Source organism: Haemorhous mexicanus, chromosome 21, assembly GCF_027477595.1.
Source record: "Haemorhous mexicanus isolate bHaeMex1 chromosome 21, bHaeMex1.pri, whole genome shotgun sequence".
NCBI classification, from domain to species: domain Eukaryota; kingdom Metazoa; phylum Chordata; class Aves; order Passeriformes; family Fringillidae; genus Haemorhous; species Haemorhous mexicanus.
Window position 1 is genome coordinate 11,226,213 of NC_082361.1, and position 21,283 is coordinate 11,247,495.

The 21,283-nt window shown below is 51.6% G+C and overlaps 1 protein-coding gene across 2 annotated transcripts; it reads right to left on the reverse strand.

Annotated features, from left to right (window-relative positions):
* Positions 1-679: 679 nt before the first annotated feature.
* SAPCD2 (suppressor APC domain containing 2) lies at positions 680-13,238 on the reverse strand. Of its 2 annotated transcripts, none has more exons than XM_059865284.1 (6): positions 12,799-13,238; positions 8,139-8,272; positions 4,181-4,279; positions 3,965-4,063; positions 3,344-3,457; positions 680-2,470 (listed from the first exon to the last, which is right to left on the reverse strand). In XM_059865284.1, the coding sequence occupies exons 1-6, from the start codon at positions 13,202-13,204 to the stop codon at positions 2,342-2,344; spliced, it is 981 nt and encodes a 326-aa protein (XP_059721267.1). In that variant the 5' UTR covers positions 13,205-13,238; the 3' UTR covers positions 680-2,341. The 2 variants fall into 2 exon arrangements, with proteins under 2 accessions (XP_059721267.1, XP_059721266.1); XM_059865283.1 differs by having other exon boundaries at positions 4,181-4,327.
* Positions 13,239-21,283: the final 8,045 nt, after the last annotated feature.

Here is a 21,283-nt window from a genome sequence, read left to right on the forward strand (position 1 = left end):
CCAGCTGGAACCAGCGGCTGCCCTAAGCAGCACCTGGAAGATGCCATGGTAGACATTGTTTTGCCAGCTGCCAGTAAGAGGTCTGGGTCTCCCTCTTGGCTCTGCTCCCCGCAGGTGAGTCTCAGCCTCTGCAGGGTGCAGGGTTCACCCCACAGCCTAGGAAAGGAGGGTACCCCAATCAGGGCAGAGCCTCAGGTTCACCCTATGTGAGTTGCTGTGTCAGCACAGAGCAGAAGGATATGTGCCATACATGCCATGCCACTAAGGTCCCCTGTGGCTCACCCTGTGGCAAGGAGTCACTGCAGAGCACCAGTCACTGTTGCCACCACTGTGGGGCAGCTCTGAGAAAGGGTACTTAAAAACACCAGCACTGCCTGACCAGTGTGAGCCCCAAGCACAGCTTCTGGAGAAGTAGACAGATGAGGCTACAGCACTTGGAAGGGGTGCAGGTAGCTTTAAGACCCTGCACCACAGCAGGGGATAGGGTATCCCCAGACCCTGAGAAGCCCAGAGGTGATGGGAAAGGACATGGAAACATGACCAGCTGCAGAGATCCCCGAACTCTTTGTTTGTTCACCAGATTGCAGCTTCAGCTCCCCCTGCATTCTGAGAGACAGGATAGTCAGGGACTTCAGGGCTGGCAGCAGCAGATAGGGTGATTTAGGGAGAGACAGAAGGATAAACTAAATAAGTCACCCCACTTTATTATCCCTACAGACAGGTAACCCTCATAAAAAGGGTCAGTTCTAATTAACCTTAAGCAAAACAGGCACTGGACACTAGAGGAGGCATCACAAAAAGGATGGCAGGCACTGATGCCTAGGGGACAACTAACAACCAACTCCTGCAGACAGGGGACATGACTAGCCATGGCCTTGCTGCTCCTCCTCCACCATCTCCCTGGTACTCTGCTGATCCCCACTCCAGCTGCAGGCACAGGGCAGTTCAGGGATTCATGCCTTGCAGTGAGCTTTAGCTCAGGATCAGTCTCAAAGAGAACAGCTGGATAGGACAGAGTCATGACAGATAAGAACAGAAGTGAGAACTGCATGTGTCAGCTCAGGGCAGAACCAGCACCGCCCAGCTCAGCTCAGTGCCACAGCATCATGCCTGGAGAGTCAGACCATGAAACAACACCAGAGAGAAAGGTCCTGGCCTTGAGGATACAGAGGGCTAGGCTGTGCTAAATGGGATCTCCAGTGAAAGTACCATGGATACCAAGTAGCAAGCCACAGTCAAATGTCATTCAGCTCAAGCATCATCACCGAGCAGGGTGGGAAGCAGGAGGAGTTCTGAGATGTGCCATCCAGTAGGACCTATCTTGAACCACCACCACCCCTCAAGATACCTGCAGAGGAGCACAGCTCACAGTCAGGATGTCACCCCTCACAACCATGTGAGGCAGAGCTACCATTTCTCCCTGTGGAGATGTGCACAGGGAAGAGCCTGTCAGCCTCTGCTCTGTCCCATGCTCAGTTAAATACAAAACCAAGTTCTAAAGATCCTCTGTGAAGTCAGGCTGATGTCAGCATCCTCAGGCTATGAACATCACTTCTCCTTTCACAGTCATCATGAAAATAATCTAATCCTGGCAGACATCGAGAAGAATTTGCCAGGTCAAGCCAAGTAAAGACTGAGGTGTCTGTCTCAACTTGTCAACAGCCCAAAACAGCAGCTCACAGATGTAGGCTATTTTGGTTGGGTCTGTGGCTCATTCCCTATAGGAGCCTACAGACATGTAAACAGGAACTATGGTATCACTACCACAAACATGACAGAGTGGTTGCCATGAGGACCACAAGTTTGGGCACTACAGGGCCAGGACAGTGCCTCTGGCAGACAGAACATGGGCAGCAGAGAAGGGCCAGGCATGCCTCCTTGGATTTCCAATCTCATTTTCCAACACCAAGACAAGGAGGACACAGCACCCTCTAAGGGCCAGGCTTGTCTGGAGATGCTGCTAGAGTGTTGAAGATACATCACTTTTTCCTAAGAGCACCCAAAATCCAGCCCAAGTCAGCAAGGGAACAACAGCTCACCCCACACAGCAGCACAGACAGCAGCCATGCCTCCTGCCTGCTGGGGGTCACAGGACTGGGGACAGCATCCCTGCAGCCCACGTAGAGACAGGAAAGGAGGAGCTTGAGAGCAGCATGGTTGATAAGCCATCAGCAGGGCAGGGATGCTCCCCAAGAGGGGTCCTGGCCCCCTCATACAGAGATGCCATCAGCAGCCCCAGAACTTGAGACACAACACCTGGAGCAGCAGGTGTGATGAGTTTAGGGCAAGAGTCCCTTGAAACCCCCAGGTAAGTTTGGGAATGGGGCAGGGGAGGCATGTGCTAAATGAAGGTGGAGTCCAGCTGGCTCATCTCATGGTTGTTGTGGGCACGAGCCTCAAAGAGCTGCTTGATGAGGGCAGATTTCTCCTGCTCCAACTGGGTGATGCGCTCACTCTTGTCAGTCACCTCCTGCACAAGACAGGGGAAGAAAATGCTAGTTAGAGGAGGAAACTGCTGGCAACTGGTTGTGTTGATGGTAAAATTTCATAGAATCACAGGCTTTGGGTAGGAGGACATTAAAGTCCATCTCATCCCAGCCCCTAACCAGGGGCAGAAACACCTTCCACTAGAGCCAGTTCCTCCAAGACTGTTCTGGAACACTTCCAGGGATGGGACAGCTTCTCTGGGCACCCTGTGCCAGGGCCTCACCACTCTCACAGGGAACAATTTCTTCCCACTATCCCATCTCACCCTGCCCTCGCAGGGTGGCAGTAGGAAGCCATTCCCCCTTGTCCTGTCCCTCCAGGCCCTTATTCAAAGTCCCTCTCCATCACTCATAGAGGCCCTTCAGGCCCTGGAAGAGGCTCTGAGGTCTCCCTGCTCTTCTTTTCCCCCGGTGAACACCCACAGCTGTCCTGGGCTGGCTCCAGAGCTGAGGGACTCCAGCCCCCAGAGCATCTTTGTGGCCACATGCTGGGACAGAAAAACCCCAGCAGTGAGCCTGACCCTGGCCTGAGATGGCAGACCATCTCTTCTCTGACAGCTCCCAGCTGTAGCCTCTGCACTCTCTTGTGACCTCCATTTGTCACAGTCTTTTCCCTCTGGCAGGAATGCCCTATCCCTGCCACTGACTCACCCAGAAAACAGCTGGGCACAGCTGTGTGCCAGAGGGCCTCCACATGCAGCTCACACCCCCTTCTCTGGGATGACCAAGTCTGGCCAAGCTGAAGGAACACTTCCCTGTTCCTGAACACTGATTGTCATTCCTTCCCCAGCCCCATCCCATCCCCTTCCTTTCTCAGCACCCCCAAGGGCATCTCCTCCACTCCCACCTCCACTCACCTTGGTGAGAAGCCGATTCTGCTCCTTCAGCATGTTGATGGCTTGCTGGGAGCCTGTGGAGGCTGGGGATGTCACAGGGACCAGCCTGCTCAGGGCTGAGGAGGGGTTTGCTGCCTGTAGAGAAGATGAAGGCATGAGACACTGAGCCTTCTACCCTGTGGCCCATCCCAGGCCTTTTTAAAGGTAAGATCTTTCTATGGCACATAAAGACCTGAGAGAAGCCCAGCAGAGGATTAAAATCCCAACACAGGCCATTACAAGGTCTCCAGCCCTGTGAATGGGGCAGAATGGGGAAGCATTCCTGCCAGTGTGCCTGGCAGGACAGGAAGCAGTGGGCTGCACCCCCAGCTTCTGCCCAGCAGGACAGTCTGCTCTGAATTGGCTGACTCAGCACCTTGACAATGGCTGTATCTTTTTAGGGACCTCCTTTAGGCCTCCCAAAGCATCCTCCAGCCCACCTCAGGACCAGCTGTGCTGTTCTCTTGGCTGTCCTCCATCACCTTCCCAGAGCTGGGGGAAGCTCTGGCAGCTCCAATATCAGCCCAGCCACCAATGTGGGAGGGACAGAATGAATCCTAAGATCACACAAACAACCTCAAGCTGCTGATGTGCTGTTCTCACCTTGCCGGCAGTGGAAAGAAGGTCACCCAGGCAACGGTTCACCTCCTGCAGCTTGGGGACCAGGCGCCCCAGGTCGCTCTGGCCACCTTCAGGGAAATCCTGCAGAATGGGGAGGAAGAAGAGGCTGGAGGTTACCATGAGGTCAGCTCCAGGTCCAGCCACCTCCCAGCCCTATTCTCCAAACCCAGACTTAGCCAGAAGAAGCCCCAGACTCACAGCACTGGTTCTCCTCTTCCCCAGGTGCCGTTGGTGCTCCTGCATGAGCTGGATGTGCTGGTGGTACCACTCTCGAGCTCGGTCTATAAGCTCCAGGCCCTGCAACAGGAAATCCTTCTCCTGTTCCAGCTCCTTCATGTACTTCAGCTGCAGAACAGAGCACATGGATGTCACCCACTCTCCACCAAGGCTTTGTCAAGTCCCAGGAGTTGGTTTCTTCATGAGGTGTGGGGAGATGTAGATACAGGTAAGGGTCTCAGCCCCTTTCCCCAAGAAAAGCTGAAGAGGAGCAGGATAATGACTGCTGCCTGATGCTGCTTTGGAGGAAGATTTTTGGAAGAAAAGGACACTTGAGTCACCTCTGCCTCCCTGCTCACCATTGCAGGTACAGGTTTCTTCACCTATTTACCCAGGGAGGCAGCAGGAGCAGTGCCTGCAGCTGCCCCCCGCTCCGTTTGGGGTGTGAGTGTCAGCCCCTGAACAGGCACGCTTGGATTTTGGTGAGCACTGAAGAGTCTAGCTCAGTGTGCAGGCTGGAAATCAGGGAAAAACTGCAGCCCTGTTTCCCCAGTTTGCCTCATCCCTGGAGGCACATGAAACTGAGCAGAGCATAGCACACCACACCTCTCTGCAGAAGATCTCTGCCAGTTGCTCAGCTTCCATCACCAGCATCACCTGGAGAGCAGTGGGGGCCTTGCTGTGCCCAGAGAGCTGCTATGAGGGTGCCTGTGGCTTCTGCCCTCAGAGCAATCCCTTGGAATAGGCCAAGCAGGACCCAAGGCTGCTGCAGAGCAGGGGGCTTCACCCACATCCACAGGGGATCCACGGTCCTCATTCCACTGTCACCTTCTGCTACTGCCACCCCTTGGCACCACGCTGGCATCGGCAATCAGAGAGGCAGAGAGGAATTGAGGGGACATCCCTGGGGAACAGAGCAACTGATGCAATGATCCATTCATCACCCTTACCCTATTGTAAAATAAAATGAAGCCACCGGGGCTAGCTTCTTAGCCGGATAGCTGATCCCTCGTAGGGTAAGCGCCCCAGGCAAGCAGTCTCAAGGCCGGACACCTCAGCCCTCTGGAGGCTGGGGTGCCCTAGGCCGGACTGCGGCACAGCTGTGACCCCTAGCAAGCTTAGTGATTGTCAGCTCTTAGTGAAAATCAGCTCTTTTATGATTTCAGCTCTTAGCTTGCTCGTAGGGGCTGTGGCTGGCCGTGGCTTCTGGAAGGCAGACGAGGAGAGAGAGGAGAAGGCGGCCAAGGGTTCCACGATGGTTTATTCTGAGGGTCTTGCGAAGGGTCTTGAAGCTGCTCTTCTAAAGAAATGGGCCAAGATAGCCTCTTTTATAGGGTTAGGGAGGATTGAAAACTGACCAATTGTAAGGGTTAGGGAAACTAGCCTATGGGGTCACAGAGAGATAAGCAGGCCTGGAGGACCAGAGTGAGGACTCCTGGTTCAATTCCTATGACTCAGCAAATACCTATCTCTAAACATCCCTCCACGGAGCCGTAGCCGGCCCTGCGCCTGGTACACCCTATGACCCCATGGCCCTTCTCTTTCCAATACAAGGCTGCTCCCCCAGTTCCCAAGGGCATGGGGAACTTCCTGCCTCTCTGCCTCTGCCTTCTTTGCCACAACACAGCCTGGCCTTCACCCACAGCACAGCCTGGGATTCACAGGCACCAGAGACTTTGGTCACTCAGAAAATGCTGGATGCACCAGAACCTCCTCCTCTGGAGGACATCAAGAATGGTGCAGCTCAGAAGTGACCCCAAACAGAGCCCTCTGGATAAGTAGGCCCATACCAAGACCTTCTTCAGGCCATCAGCATTTCCACGTCCCCACTGCCAGCCCCAAAGCCTTTCTGCATCCCATACCTGTCATCCATTACACTGGGGCTGCTCTTGCTCCTGCTGCTCCTGGAAATGTGTTTTGCAACACAACTCTCCCTGCCCAAAGGGACATACCCAGAGGAAGAAGTGCAGAGCCTTGGTGCTGTTGCTGAGGGGCATGAAGAAGCTGCTGTATGTGGCAAGGACCCCCATTCAGCTGGGGGGGGTAGCCCACTGCTGCCTGTCCTGCCCTCCTCCCACAGGGCTTGCTGGCCAGCACAGAGACAAGAGGAAGAGGGAGCATCCCACAGAGCAGAGGGACACTGCCAGTCCTGCCCAGTGGGGGACAGGCAGCATCTCGCCAAGATGAGACACTTGGGGCAGGAGAAACACAAAGTGTTGGACTTGGCTGGTGCTTGGTGGCTGGTAAAGGGGAGGGGACAGAGCTGTGCCCTGGGCTGCTTACAAATGACAGTGCTCTACCTCTCAAGGAAGGTCTCATCCCAGCCATCCTCATGGTCATGGGAAGATAAGGCCAACAGATGAGGGACTGGCTGGAAAAACACCAGCTGAGCGAGTGAGCACGAAATGAGAGTGTGCAAAGTGTCCTGGGTCTGCAGCACAGCCTCCACAGCTCTGCTCCCTGCTCAGGAGGAACCAGTCCTGGTGCATTTCGGGATGTAGGATGGACACCAGTGCTCCCATTCCCCAAGGGCTTTAGGCAAATTAGTTTAATGACAGAGTTCCTTGTCCCTTGGGAGCCAAACATCCGGGCAGGGAGGGGTAAGGAAGGTGACAGTACAAAGATTTGATCCTTGCTGGACCTAAACCTGTTCCAGCTGTCTCTGTAGGCTTGGAAATGGCACCAGTGCCTAAAGGTATGCTCAGGGTGTCAGGGAAGACTGAGACACCATTTCTCTGAGGTCAAAAGCACAGAAAGGTAGTGCAGCACTTGGCAACATACAAGGAGAGAGGGAAGGAGGGGACATCCCTCCCACTGATCACATGACAACTTGGGGGAATAGAGACCAAGGCAACACAAGCCCTGAGCAAGAATGCTTATGGCAGAACTGGGGAGAGACATGGTGGCCGCCACTCCCCTCACAGAACACCTTGAGCTTGGGACCTTGAAATGTACTCCAGCCCAGAGTTGCACACACAGGGAAGGGAAGCAGAGACCTTCCTTTCTGCCCAGCCCCCAAAACCCCAAGAAGCAGAGCCCTCAATCCCAGACACACAGAGCAACATTTATCACTTCTTTTCAGCACCTCCTAGCAGAGGTCCCTCTCATGGCTGCAAGCCCAAACATCCTGCACAAACATCCCCTCCCCAGGCTGGCATTGGGGCATGTGTGTCCCCCAAGGCCAGTGACAGGCTGGGCAATGGAGTGAAAGTACAGTGGTAACAGTGCCACCAAGTACTCATCCTGCAAACTTGGTCCTGGCTCTCTGCTCAGGACAATTTAGCTTGAGCCTCTGGACAACATGCCCAGGCAGCTACTCCATTCCACCTGGGAGCAAATGAGATCCCTTCAGCTAGGCAATTTGACCCAAGTCTCTCCAATCAGCAGCGGAGAGAGGGGAACGGACTCCTCCATCCTCGGCTGCCTTTATAAATTCAGTATGGATTTCTCTGCTTTGCTGCAAAAAGTCTGTCGGAAGCCAAGAGGACCTGCATGTTTGAGCCCTGATCTACATGGAACATCTGCGAGGGGCATAGCTTGGCCCCACTGCTTGCCAGCATAAAGCATATCTGACCCTCGCTGGGGTGCTCTTAAGACCCAGAGATCCATCTGTTCCCACACGTCCACCTTTGTCTTCCTCTTCCCAAGACCTTGCCCATGGGGAAGGCAGCCAGCACACTGGCTTCATGGGCTGACCCCATTCTGGGGGAAGGATCCACCTCCTCCCTGTTTGGCACGATTCAGGAAAGCACCTTAGAAATAATATACATCCACATACATCAACAGACCTTCAAATCCAAATATCAGGATTTGCCTGATGTCCCACAACTCACTTGTGCAGGGTGGGCAGAGAGGAAGCCAAAGCCCAGAGATGGCATCAGCAATGAGGGACCCCTGCAACCCACCTTCCCCTTCATGGGAGCCCACAACACTCCCTTACCATGCTGAAGTCCACGCCGTTGGTGATGGTGTGTCTCCGGTGTTCTGCACGGCCTCTCTGATGCCTCCGAGTGTCCCTAGCCCCTGGGTGGTCACTGTCTCCCTGGGGTTGCCCAGCAGACTTAGCATCACCACCTGAAACAGAGGAAGGCATGAGGCCACAAGCTACTTTCAACAAAATCCTTCCCAGGGCCACTTCCGTGAGATGATCTGCAGGGTGGTCTTGCAAACAGGGAGAGACTGAGCAAACCACCCGCCTGAGTGCCTGCTCCTGTTTTTGTCCAGGCAGAACAGATGTCAGGAATGAGTGACTCAGCTGTGCCAGGCTGGCAACATATCTCAGTCGTCTTCTGTAGAAAGCAAGCAGCTTCTAGGCAAAGCTGGTCCAGTCCCAGCTGGGCAACTAAATCATCAGTGATATTGCCTGCCCTCGCAAGACACCTTGCTTCCACTCAGGTGGCATCAGCTCTGCCAGGAAACCAACTTCTCCTGAAGGCAGCTCTTGCCTGGTGATGGACTTGGCCATGTGGATATTCAGCCCAGACACTATGTCTATGATGTAACCATAAAGTAAATCAGACTGTAGATTTTCCAAAATCTTATTAAAACCCCAACATCATATCCTGCAAAAGACCAATCTACTAAAAGCACATGGTGCTGATGCAAATCCATGCATAACCTCTTTTTGAAGCTTAAGTTCATACTGGCAGGTTCCAGGCTGGATCAGGCACCTCCTGCCTGTCAGCCAGGGCAGGAATTCCCTGGGCACCTGCAGTGAAGGCCATACAAGCCCCACACTGCCCATCCTCACCAGAAACCCAGCCCTGCAGTCACAGCCAAGCCAGCTCTGATCCACTGCTAGGTGAGCTGGTAGAGCAGAACCCTGACACCCCACCATCCCAAACCACAGCATCAGGGCAGCCAGGGGTGCAGCCAGCACATCCCCAGGCAAGTCTGGATAGCAACCTGGTGCTCCTCCCTTCCTGCCCCAGTCCCCAGCAAGTGCCCAGCACACCCTCTCTCATGCCACCCCCTCAGTCCCACAGCTTGCCTGCTCCCTGCACATAGGTTTCCTCAAGAGTTCCTTTCGAAACATGGCTTTTCAAGAAGAGCAGCAGGGAGCCAGCAAGTGATGGCAGGCAGCTGGGGAAAATGCCCTCTTTCCAAGACAGCTCCCCATGTGTCTGCCAGGCACCTCCACCCCTGGCACATCCGTCTACCAGAGCTGACTGGCACAGGTCTGGCACATTCCCTGGCACAGGCACATGAAGGGCTGTGAGTGCCAGGACAGGGTGTGGGGCACCGCATGGGCTGGCACATTTCTTCCCTCTGCTCCACAGCTCCCTCAGCTGAACACACGGACATGAGAGAGGAAGGATATGAGGCAGGAGAGGGCAGCCATGGCCACAGGAGCCACCCTTCATCTTGAAGGTACGAGGTGTGGGAGCCCTGTACCAGGGCTGCCTTTGCTGCCACAGTCACACTGGTTCAGGGATAGGAGACAGGCTCAGGGGCGCAGGCAATGCGACACCTCAGTTTGTCACTTTGTGTCACTGGAGAAAGAGGTCACCATGGCATGGGCAAAGTCCTCCTTCTGGTCCATCACAGTATCTCACTCCACCTCCCAGCAAGTACTCTGGCACATCAGTGAACACAAAGCGTTTGTGAACACCTAAGTCTTTGATATCATCCGTCCATCTGCTTTGCCAGCTCCCTTTGGTTTTATACATCCAAATCTATCTGGGAGGAACCAGCAAGACTGGTGTGACCACACACATTGTCCTAGCAGACCTGTAGTATGTCCTGCTCAAAAAGCTGAGGAACAGCCTCAAAACCAAGAATACTCTCAACAGTCAGAATCCCAAGGCAGAGCCTGGAGCACTTCTGGTAGGAGCTGCAGGACATGTTAAAACAGTTTTCGCTGCAGTCACCCAGAAGTGCTGTGTTGAGCTGAGCTGCACCCGTGATAAGCAGGAGCTCCTGGTCAACCAACTGAGCTCTGCATACCTGAGCTGACAAGCTAGTGGCTAAAACAGGACCCCTGCTAATGAGTTGGGATAGTTGTTAGGGAAAGAACAGGATCAGATCACCAGAGGTGGAAGAGATCCTACTATGTGATAATGGACAGGCTCCTTCCCCCCTCTGGGACCCCCTCTGCCCAGTGCAAGCAGACACTTCATGGTTGTTTTACACTTCTCCACAAGTATCCTGGGCAGCGGCCCAGAGAAGCCCCTACAAACCATCCAAACCATCCCCTCCCTCCAGCTAGTGCCAACAACAGCTCTCCAGCTGCTAGAGCCAAGCCACCCCTGGCGCAAGAGAAAGCACTGTGCTGGGGAGGAGCCAGTGCCCAGGGCCTGGGCTCTTTCTGGTCTGTGCCTAGACGTCTACAGGTCCAAGCTCACAGGGGAACTAGTGGGGTAAAGACCCCCAAGAGTAATGTGTTCAGACACTGCTGTGACAAGACCAGGCACCATAACATAGGGACATCATTACGGTGACTTCCCTGCCCTGTGACTTCTCCAATATCCACCTCACCATCCTTGCATCCAGTGCGTGCTGTTGGCTCCCCAGGGACCATGGGGTGCCAAGCAGCAGCTCGCAGAATGCACCAGCACTGCTGGGCTGAGGAGAAGCTGGAAGCTGACTTAAGCAGGGACCTCAGAAGAACTTCTGCCCACATGCTAGCAGAGGTTAGTCTGGGAGAGGGAACAGAGCTGTCCCACTGGCTCACTGCACCCCTGGACATGCCAGGAGAACCACCTGACCCCAACCTCTGCCATTTTGCCATGAGTCATACCCAAATCACCTCTGACATGTGTAGATGCTCCTCAGACCTAAAGCAGAGCTGGGGAGGCACTCTGTGAGCACCTTCTTCCCTTAAAACTCAGGCAGGGAGCATTTCCTCCCACTCACTGCAGCTTATGAGCACTGATACATCATCTCACTGCATTTGGTTGGGGTTTTACAGAAGCCACCACATGCAGCTGGAGGCTCAGAGTAGCTTCACACCCAAACGATATCATCTTAGTGGAGACAGGTCTCCCTGGAGTCACAGGCAGCTCCCAGCACCCATCACACATCTCGGCAGCAGGGATGGAGCCAATGGAGCCATATCATGCCACAGCACTGCCCAACTCCGTTGCAGCCAGCTGAGAACATCCATCTGTTCAACTGCACCCTGGGAAACCACCTGTGGAGGGGCACACTGGGCAGTTGTGCAGGATCTAGAGCTAAAAGAGATGGAGTAACTGAGTTGTACCATTTTCTAAGCTGCTGAATGAACCTGAAACTCAGGCCTCTTGACAAAATACAGCCCTCCAATGAGGGATGCTGGCAGCAAGGGCTGAGGCGCTAACCCTGCCCACTCTGGCTCTGGACAGTTATGAAACATCACCCTGTAATGGAAAGATCCTCAGCAAGCAGAAAGCTGCTGCAGTCATCTGCTTGCTCCTTCCAAGGGGAGAGCTTTCAACCTGCTGTCTATACACCAAGCAGGATTTTTTTCAGGTTTTTCCAGATTTACACTCCTGATGATAGAAAAGCTAGTCTGCTTAATAATATTCCCTTAGATGTAGCTCCAGTGGTTAGTCTGGAGGCAAAAATGGAAAGCAGAGAATCTCAGTTACAGTTAAAAGCTTCTTCTCCACCCAGCAGAAGGGACTGGGTTGGGAAGGCAAACCAGCCTGACCTTCCCAAGGTGGAGGAAGTCATTGCACTCAGGTGGTGCAATAGCTTGTACCAGGTCTGCACACAGACTTTGTCTCCTCTGATCTCAAAGCACTTCACAAACCTAGATAAAGAATTATCCAGATAAGCCCAGAAGCCTGGTTGCCTTGTAACATCTTCTACTGACTAGCAACAAATCAAGATGCCAGTGAAACAGTCTCCCCATGCTAGGATCAGTGTACCACCCTGGAGGGCTCTGGCAGATCCCGTGGAAAGGGCAGAGTCCACAGGGATGTGCAGGTGAGCTCTGTGGACAGAGTCTAGGACAGCAGAGCTCATTGCCCTGGTAACTCCTCTCCCATTTATTCATTGATTAATTGTTACTGGGAATAGTGCTGTGGAACGACCCAAACAAAAAAACTGGGTCGGGTTTTGCATTTTTTGTCTAAACCATGTTTGACATCGTGAAGAAATCATTCCTGAGAGCCAGCCCAGCGCAGAGCCCACCGAGCACACGGCCGCTCCGTGACCACAGCTTCACCCCAGCGAAGCTGCTCGGCTTTGAGGGTCCCCAGGACCCAGCCATTCTCCGAGACGCCCAGCTGTGCCATCTATCCCCGAGGAAGGTCAGGACAGACTCTACGCCAGGGGACAACCACGGACACATTGCGGCAAAGACCTTAATTCCTCCTGTCAGCGCTATAAATAGCCCAGCGCATCGCGAAGGAACCACAGCCCTGGGCGGGCGGCGGCGCTGGGATATTCGCACCGGAATCGGAGTTCAGCGAAGCCAAACCAGTCAATACCGACAGTAACTTTGGGGGAGTTTTACACCGGCACTGCGTGGACCGCTGGCTCTGAGCCCAGAGGAGGAAACAGGGGAGCGGGGTGAGCCGCGGGATCCCATCCCGATCTCCGAGCGCCAGTCCCCGGCCCTGGCGCTGCCATCACTCCCGCGAGCCCGAAGCCCCCGGTCCAGTCCCGCCACTCACCGCGGCCTCGAGGCTGGCCGTGCCCCGGTTCCCGCTGTCCGGTGCTTTTCCCCCGCCGCTCCTCTGAACAGCGAGGGCTTGGCGGCTTCTCCACGCTCCGCCGCCCGCCGCTGCCACCCTCCACCGACGGCTCAGTCCCAGGCAGGGCCGCCCGCAGCCCCAGTACGAACCTCTCGAAGGTGAGGTACCCGCTGGCCGGCGCCGCCTGCCGCAACCCCTCCATCACCCCGGCGGGCAGCTCCTGGGCTTCCGCTCCCCGCCAGCGCGACTCGATCTCCCGTAGGTGCACGTAGCCCCGCCGCCGGTCATCCAGGATATCGAAAAGAGTCCGCAGGCTCTGCAGGAAAACCCGGGGAAGACCCGCGGTACCGGCGGGGAGCGAGCGGTCACCACGCTCCGGGGCCATCACCGCCGCTCCGAGCGTTACTCCATGCTCCCCCGCCCCCCGCGCCTATTGGCTGGCGGCGGAGAGTGCCGCGTTCCCATTGGCTGGCGGTGGGAAGGTGCTCCGGCCATTGGCTGAGAGGTCGCACGGCAATTTGAGTTGCACGCGGCGCCCGCCCCGCCCTGGGCCCGCGGCTCGCGTGGGTCCCGGTCCTTTCGCGGGGGGAGCCCGACCTTCCCCTGTGGACGAGGGACCGCGACAAACGCCAAATCCTTGCTCATTCTTCCCCCCGCTTTATATACTGAGCATGATGTCGTATAGTGTATCCCCCCAACACCTTATGCACTCCTATCCCTCTCCCTGGTAGGGTAGGGTGAGAAGCATGAAAAGACCGTGGGTCTGTACAAGCACCACTCAGCAATAAGAAAAATATCTCCGTATTGTCAACGCTATATTTTGATCTCCATATTTTCAGCAGAAATTCAAAACGTATCCCCATAACAGCTGCTGTGTAGATAATTAATTCTATCCCAGCCAGAAGAAACACAATTTCTAAACACTTCAGAGACAATGTGATTAGTGAACAGGGACAAGGAAAATCCCAACGATGGTATTTACTCTTACTGCCACCTTTGCAAACACATCCAAGAAGCATCAGTCAATGCAGCATCCCTGCAGGAGGGGGATGTAGCGCACCAGCACAGAGGAGTCCTGTGCGGTGTATTTGTCTTGTGCCGTGGGAGAAATAAATGCTGACAGAGAGAATAGAATTCCATCCTCCCAGCGCCGTGGCTGGTAAGGCACCAGCGGCCAGCAGCCAGCAGGAGATAGGGTAGACATAAAAAAGGAGGGAAAAACCCACCAGTGTTGACAAAAGTGAGAGAAACAGGATTTGGCTCTTATCTTTTACAAGCTTGATATGCACTGGCATTGGTAAGAGAATGAGTTTCTCTACTTTACAGGGAAATTTGCTGTGTCTGTTAGACACAGCAGCATGTTAATCCTAGTGCAAGATGCTGCCTCCTCTACAAACCCCCTTGATCAGAGAGTCCATTGTAACAGAGCAGACTGCAAAGCCCTGGTGTCATGATTCCCATATCACAGACACTTCAGTTTGCTCTAGGGTCTCTGGGCAGCCACGTGCCAGCACCTCCAGACCCCCCACCCTGGTTTGATGCTTATGATGCTAAGAGAAGTATCAGGGAGCAAGCCTGCTGGAGAAGGATGATAGCCAGGAAAGGTGATGAACCAATGCCCAGGGGCTCAGGCTGTGAGACTACGGGCATCATGGACATCTTCCTGTGCCACAGACACCTCCTTGTGCCACGTGCGAGCCAGCGGTGATTCCCTTTAGCTCTGAGTTGGCTTCAAAGGAAGAGGGAGGAAGCTCCTTGGGGCTCAAGCCCTCCCACCCACCTGGCCCTTGCTGTGCTCCCCTTGCCATCATATTCCCTGTCCAGGTCATACTTCATCCAAGTGTCTCTAGCACCTTGGTCCTACTTCTGGCTTCTCATTCCATTCTCTCCACTTCTGCATGGAGACTCAGCCTTGCCAGTCCCAGGCTGCCAGGTAAATCACAGCAGCCTCTGGAGACCCTCAGAAGGCTTTTCTCTACCAAGGTCCTGCTCCAGCTGCTCTCCATGCTGCAGCTGAGCTGTTCACAGCCTGCTTTTCTTTAACTCATTTATTTTCATAAATTTCCCAGACCCATCTTACCTGTTTGAGATGTCTGCTTGGCTTAGCTGTGTTTGACTGAACAGGTTCACACCTGCTGAGGATACAGAGAGAAGGAACCAGTGGTTCCCTTCACTTCCGACTCCAAAAACAAGGCAGTCACTATGGTGCTGCTCAGATCTGGCAGCATCAGCACATGGGCTGTTTTGCTCAGCAAAGGCTTGATCTGCAAAAAAGGGGATTTCCTCTAGGTTCCTCCCCTATCTCTGACTTTGCAGAAACAACCAGGAATAACAGGGAGAAATCAGAACAACCTAAATGTCTTGTGCCTAGCCAGTCTATCCCACCAGGAAAGTGAACCAGAGACACCAAATACAATTCCTGGTGTTTACTGTGTCTGCAAGTTCAGCTGAAATACCCATTGCTGTCCATGTGGAGCTTCCTGCCCATGTGGAGCTTCCTGCTCCAGCACGGGAGCGGGGATCCAGCTGCCTAAGGCAGCTCTGCTCTTACTGAGTATTCTGTACCAAAGCACCTCTAACAAAGCTGCTTTGAGACAGGTTGACATTTTCAAAATAAATAGGGCATGAAATCTTTCTCCTTTTTAATGTCTTTATTACAATTCAGCTCCACTGGGAAGAACTGACAAGACACCTCATACTTCCACTGACTCCAGGACTTGGAACAGAAGAGAAAGAAAAATGCAGCTTTGGCCACTATTTAGCACAAAGAGCTGGCAGTCCACCCTCAGGACAGTACTTCAAAACCATTGCCTTCCTGGTATGCCATTTGAGGTCCTTTTCCAGCCATTATGTTAGGGTGAGAGGCAGAAATGGTGCCAGCAGACTCTGGACTCTATTCCTCACGTTCAGACATCACCCTAATCTCTCAGTTCTGTGTTGGCTTGTTGTTTTTAGGGGTCTCTTCCTAGGTTTGGGGCGGGGGGGGGGGAGGGGGGCCTCTCTCGTTGCATTCTGGGTCTCAGGTTATTTGCATGTCCTCCGATGTCCCCTCCTTTCACCGTCTGAGAAGGGCCATCTTCCTGGCAGCAGGCAGGGTGGTACTGACAAAAAGGGGAATTCTCAACAATAGGGAGTTAACGACCGACTCTTAACAGGTCGTTTGTTAGCGTTTCTTTGTTAGCTTGTTACATGAAGCTAACAAAGAACTCTTCTCTGCCAGAACTGGCTCAACTTGTAATTCCGCAACCTTTAAAAAATGGGTAACCTTTTTTTACTCATAACAATTTCCATCCTCAGGGTGGTCTGGTGGATGAAGTTAGGGAGATTTTGGATATTCTTGGAATAGACTTCTTGGAGGTTTGTTTTTTTTTTGTGTTATTTTTTTTTTTAGGGGAGGGTTTATTTTCACTCACTATATAGTTTGTCTTGGGGCCAGCCCAAACTCTTCTGATAAACAGAGATGTCTTTGGTTTTTTAAAATATAAACAATGTGGTTATTCAGCTCTCCTTTCTTCAAGCTACTGGGAAGCACCAGCTGCCATTCAGACCTGGCCCACCCCTCCCTCTCTGCTGGACCACGGGTACACACGGCTCCTATGTTGTGACACACCAACCCAGCAGTGCCACTCTCTGGGGAGGACACAGGGCATCTGCTGGAGGCTGGTGGCAGCCAGTGTGTCCCACCAACCAGCAGCGCCACCTCTGTGAGGAGAGGCCAGAGCAGCTGCACCAAACCTCAGCAGGGCACTGGGGTAAAGAAATGCTGGTGTTGGAGGCTGGGGCACCTTCCTACATGACACTGACCGTTGAAGGGTGCTGATAGGTGATAGTAGCAGTTGATTGAGCCCTGTGCTGGCTTCGGCAGCAGGTAGGTGTTCACGTGTAAATCTTGATGTTGCAGAGGACACATGGTGACTTACAACCACAAAATTGTCTCCTGATTGTTATGAACAAAAAAGTTACCGTTTTTTTTAAGAGAGGGGGCTGCAGAGGAGTATTCAGTTGAGCTGGGAATTGATCGCTCGCCAAGAGTTCTTTGTTAGGGAAATGTTGGAATAACCTCTTAAGTATCCTTAAGTACCGCCGTTTAACTCTCTATAGTAGAGAATTCTTGTTTTTCAGAACCACCCAGGAAAGGCTCATTCATTTGTTAATGGTCATGATTTTATCTGGGCGAGTCCGGGAAATCTTTTGGAAATGAAAAGTACTGCTTCTGGCCATGGGGGTCAGAGGCATGGTTGGATCTTTATCATTTTTATACAGTTTCCAAAGCATGAATTATCTACATCATATACCACACTGTCAAAAGATTTCCCGGACTCGCCCAGATAAAATCATGACCATTAACGAATGAATGAGTCCTTCCTGCGTGATCATCGACCATTTCCCAGGATTGTCCAGAACATTCACCGAACAACACCTGGAAGAGATTACATCAAAGAACTCGATGTCCTGGCTACGCTGAAAAGAGGACTATTTTGGGGAGCCCAGACAGCCATCCAAACCTATGGACTGACTTTTGTATGGGACTGAATGTGTATAGTTCCCGTTATACATATGTAGGAATTTACAGAAATCTTAGGTAATTTCTGCTCCAGGCAGAATAAACTGTATATAAGCTGGCTACCTGGAACAGTTGGGATGAAACTCTGGGGAGACGCTGACACTACGTTGGTTCGACCCAAGTTCACCCAGCGTCAAAGTCCGGGGTTGACACTGTCTTGGCTGTGGCGGTTTTATAATATTCTATTTTTTTTAGTGGTCAATCTATTAAATTTATAAATTTTTTAAATAAATTTTGAAATGAACAGTGCAGGAGATTTTCCTCCTTCTAATGCCTTTATTAAAATGATCCGCTCAAAGTGAGGTTTTTGGCAGATCTGCAGAGTTCTGCCAGCGCTCCCAGCAGTGATTCAGAAAAAGAAGATCGGCAGCTCCATCCCCCAGGAACTGAAGCTGGGAGTCTTATCCTCACTAAGTTAGTGGGGGTATATGCAGGTTTCTCAGTTTGGGCTGTCAGTCCAGGGGGTCCTGGGTCCTACTGGCATCGTTTGTAGTTGGGACGAGGAGTGACCGAGGTTTTCAAGCATCTCTGCCGGCTCCGGACCACGGCCTTGATGTCCAGACACCACCCTGACTTCTCAATTCTGCTTTGGCTCGTCTTTTTTGGGGTATTTTCCAGGATTTGGTGAAGGTCCCGTCCCAGTGCAGTTTGGGTTTGAGATAAATTTGCATGTCTCCTGAGATGCAAATTTCTCCCTTTCCCCACCATCCGAGGGGAGCTTGTCATCCTCCTGGCAACAGGCTAGGGTGGTTCTGAAAAACAAGAATTCTCTACAATAGAGTTAAACGGCGGTACTTAAGGATACTCAAGGGGTGATTCCAACATTTCACTAACAAAGAACTCTTGGCCAGCGATCAATTCCTAGCTCAACTGAAAACTCCTCTGCAGCTCCTTCTCTTAAAAAAAACGGTAACTTTTTTGTTCATAACAATTTGGCTGCCGATTTGATCATTTACAACCGGAGTGGCCAAGGGCAACAGCAGTCACAATTGTGCCACAGCCAGAAATTCATCAGCCTGTCACCTTTTTCAGGGAATGACTGTAAAACCATATTTCTTTGGGGAACGTATTGCTGGTCTGTGGAAAAGTCAGTGTCCACAAAGTAGACAGAGGAGTCCTTCAGCTTTATTCAAATAAAGGGAGAGAGTCCACCGGGCCATACCACTGTGGGATCTCTCTCGAAGTTTCACAGGACACAGCTTCCTTTTCTCTTTACACTCCCGGCCGCATTTTGACCTCTTCCTTTCCTCATTGGCTGAGTTACTAGGAAAGTACAGTCTTCTGGAACTGCCTACCACATATTCCACACTTGAACATGTCTTGACATTTTCCCCCAAAGTTAAGAAGTTCAGGCTTTGTTCTGCAGATCCCCTAGAAGTTCAGACTGTCTGGGTTCTGCAGTAGACTTTGTGTGGACCCATTTCTCCTATTATCCTGAAACTCAGAAGCTCAGACTGTCTGGTCAAACTGTTTTGGTTCTGTAACAAATTTGTGCGGTTTGATGTTTGTAGATTAAGACCTATTTCAAAGATACTAACACCCATTTCTCTTAAAGACCCTCACCAATCGAGACATTTGAAAAGACATTAGCACATGTCTTTCCTATCAGTGGGTACTCACGTGTTGAAGCCTGAAGCAAGGTCATCAACACAACCTCTGCCTCTCTCCTCGAGGGATACCTCACCCAGATTGTCAGTGAGCTGGAGCTTTTTTCTTACCGAATTTCCTATTCTACCTGCATGTCTGGCCCAAGCATCCCTCCCTCCTGTTCACTGGTGTCACCAACATGTTTTATGAAAAATCCTGTCCTTAGGATTTTTTCCTCCTGAGAAGCTGAGAGGCCTCAGGAACAAACTATAAACAATGATTATCTGCTGGCTTGGAATGCAATAGGGGGATCTGTGATTGGTCTCATGTGGTTGTTTCTAATTAAGGGCCTATCACAGTCCAGCTGTCCAGACTGTCTCTGTCAGAGACAAACCTATGTTATTCATTCCTTTTCTATTCTTAGCAAGCCTTCTGATGAAATCCTTTCTTCTATTATTTTAGTATAGTTTTTAGTATAATATATATCATATAATAATAAATCAAGCTTTCTGAAACATGGAGTCAACTTTATTACCTCTTCCCTCATCCTGGGACCCCTGCGAACATCGTCACACACTGGGATTGTTCTGCCTGGTGTAACTAATCCAACCCGTCACCATTTTTATTGCTTTGCAGAAGGAAATACCTACACACAGAGTGCCATGGGCTGTAGAACCAGCCGAGGCGATGCTGTGCAGCCAGACTAACCCGTTCTGGTGGATGGCTGGATTTGGGGAGTGGGAGCACATTTGCCAGCAGCAGCATGATTTGCTTTGGTTCTTCTAGAATCCTATGGGCATGAGATCCCACAGCTCTGAGGTGTGATTCCCTCAAGAAAAGGCAGCAAATTCTGCAGGAAAAGGCAGGGCTTGATTTACAAGTTGGATCTGACAGAGCCTTTTCTGATTGATAAGGGTTGGTGGTTATGTAGGCACCACTTTTGTGGAAGAACCTGCACTCATTTGCACACTGGGCAGGCAAGGCATGCAACCACATTAGGGAGAGATGTCATGTAAAGGGGAGCAGAGCAAGGAGATTTCAAAACCCCAAGGCTCTTCTGAGCAGGAGCTGTGTCAAGTCACATAAAATAAGAAAGAGAATGTGAAACAGAAGCTTTGACAACTCTCAGGGATTCTTCCTGACCTGATGGTAATATCCGGATGAGGTCTAGCTTCCCTGACTTCAACCACATGCAGGGAGGTGGCTGTGTCTGAGCTACTGTCTGTCTCCTCATGTTCTCCTACCCAGCTGCAGAGCCTGCAGCTCTGACTGCAGGTAGGATTACTACTGTGAGTAAGGGGCAATCACAGCCTACGGGTGAGGATTTTTCTATGCTCATGAGCACAAAGTTCAAACAAAGTTGTTCTTTAGCATTTTAGATTGATTTTTAGTGTTCTCCTGGTCCTTACTTCTCAGTTCATGGCTCTTGGTTCCTGCAGGTTTGGTTATTCCTTAATCATTCCTTCATCTTTTATAATTTTTTTTATTTGTCCTTGAATTTGTCCTGAACTACTTCAGTGATTACGTGCATTTTTAACTCTTATCCTTCTCATCGGTACTTTATTTAAAAAAATGGGAAACTGGATTTGTGAGCTGGTGGCCTGAGTCTGCACCATGTCTGGGGTACAGCTGGGTCTATCCAACCCCTGCTGTGTTGAGGGAACCCTGAGATCTTGCAATGTTTCGAAGTGTGAGTGTAAGACAGGACATTGGGACCTCCTGGCACAGGTTGCACCAGGACCCAGGGATCCATCCCATTAGACACACTTCATGCCACAGGACCACGGTGTTAGGAAAATTAATCCACAACCATCAGAGGTTTATGTCCAAAAAGGAGACAGAGGAGTCCTTTTACTTTATTTGAATAAAGGGAGGGGCCATGGGGCATTCTCCTGGGATCTCAAATTTTTGGAGGATGCAGCCTCCTTTATATATCAATTTCCCGGCCTCATTTCCCTTCTCTCTTTCCCCATTGGCTGAGGTACTTGAGAGGTACAGACTTCCCAGAAAAAGTGATATCAAAGATTTCCCTCTAATGTATAACCCTCCCTTTTAATTTTTTATTCTTATGGAATTTAGGGTTTTTTCTTCCCCATTGTCTCTTTCATCTTTCAATGTCTAACTTAATTTATCAGCAAACCTAAAGTTTATTTGTAAAAGCAAATATCTTTTTCCATTCATAAATCAGTGGAATCCTTCCCATTGTTTCTTTTATCTTCCAGAGCTAGTTTTATCTACCAGCAGATCCACAGGTTGTTTGGAAAGACAAATCCACTCTTCCTCTCTATGGCCACTGCAGAGCAGAAGTTTGGC

Coding starts and splice junctions, on each gene's coding strand:
- SAPCD2 (XM_059865283.1), bottom strand. CDS start 13,204: ATGGCCCCGGAGCGTGGTGACCGCTCGCTCCCCGCCGGTACCGCGGGT. Junction 8,273..12,798: donor CGGCCAGCCTCGAGGCCGCG/GTGAGTGGCGGG, acceptor CCTCTGTTTCAG/GTGGTGATGCTAAGTCTGCT. Junction 2,471..3,343: donor AGAATCGGCTTCTCACCAAG/GTGAGTGGAGGT, acceptor TGTCTTGTGCAG/GAGGTGACTGACAAGAGTGA.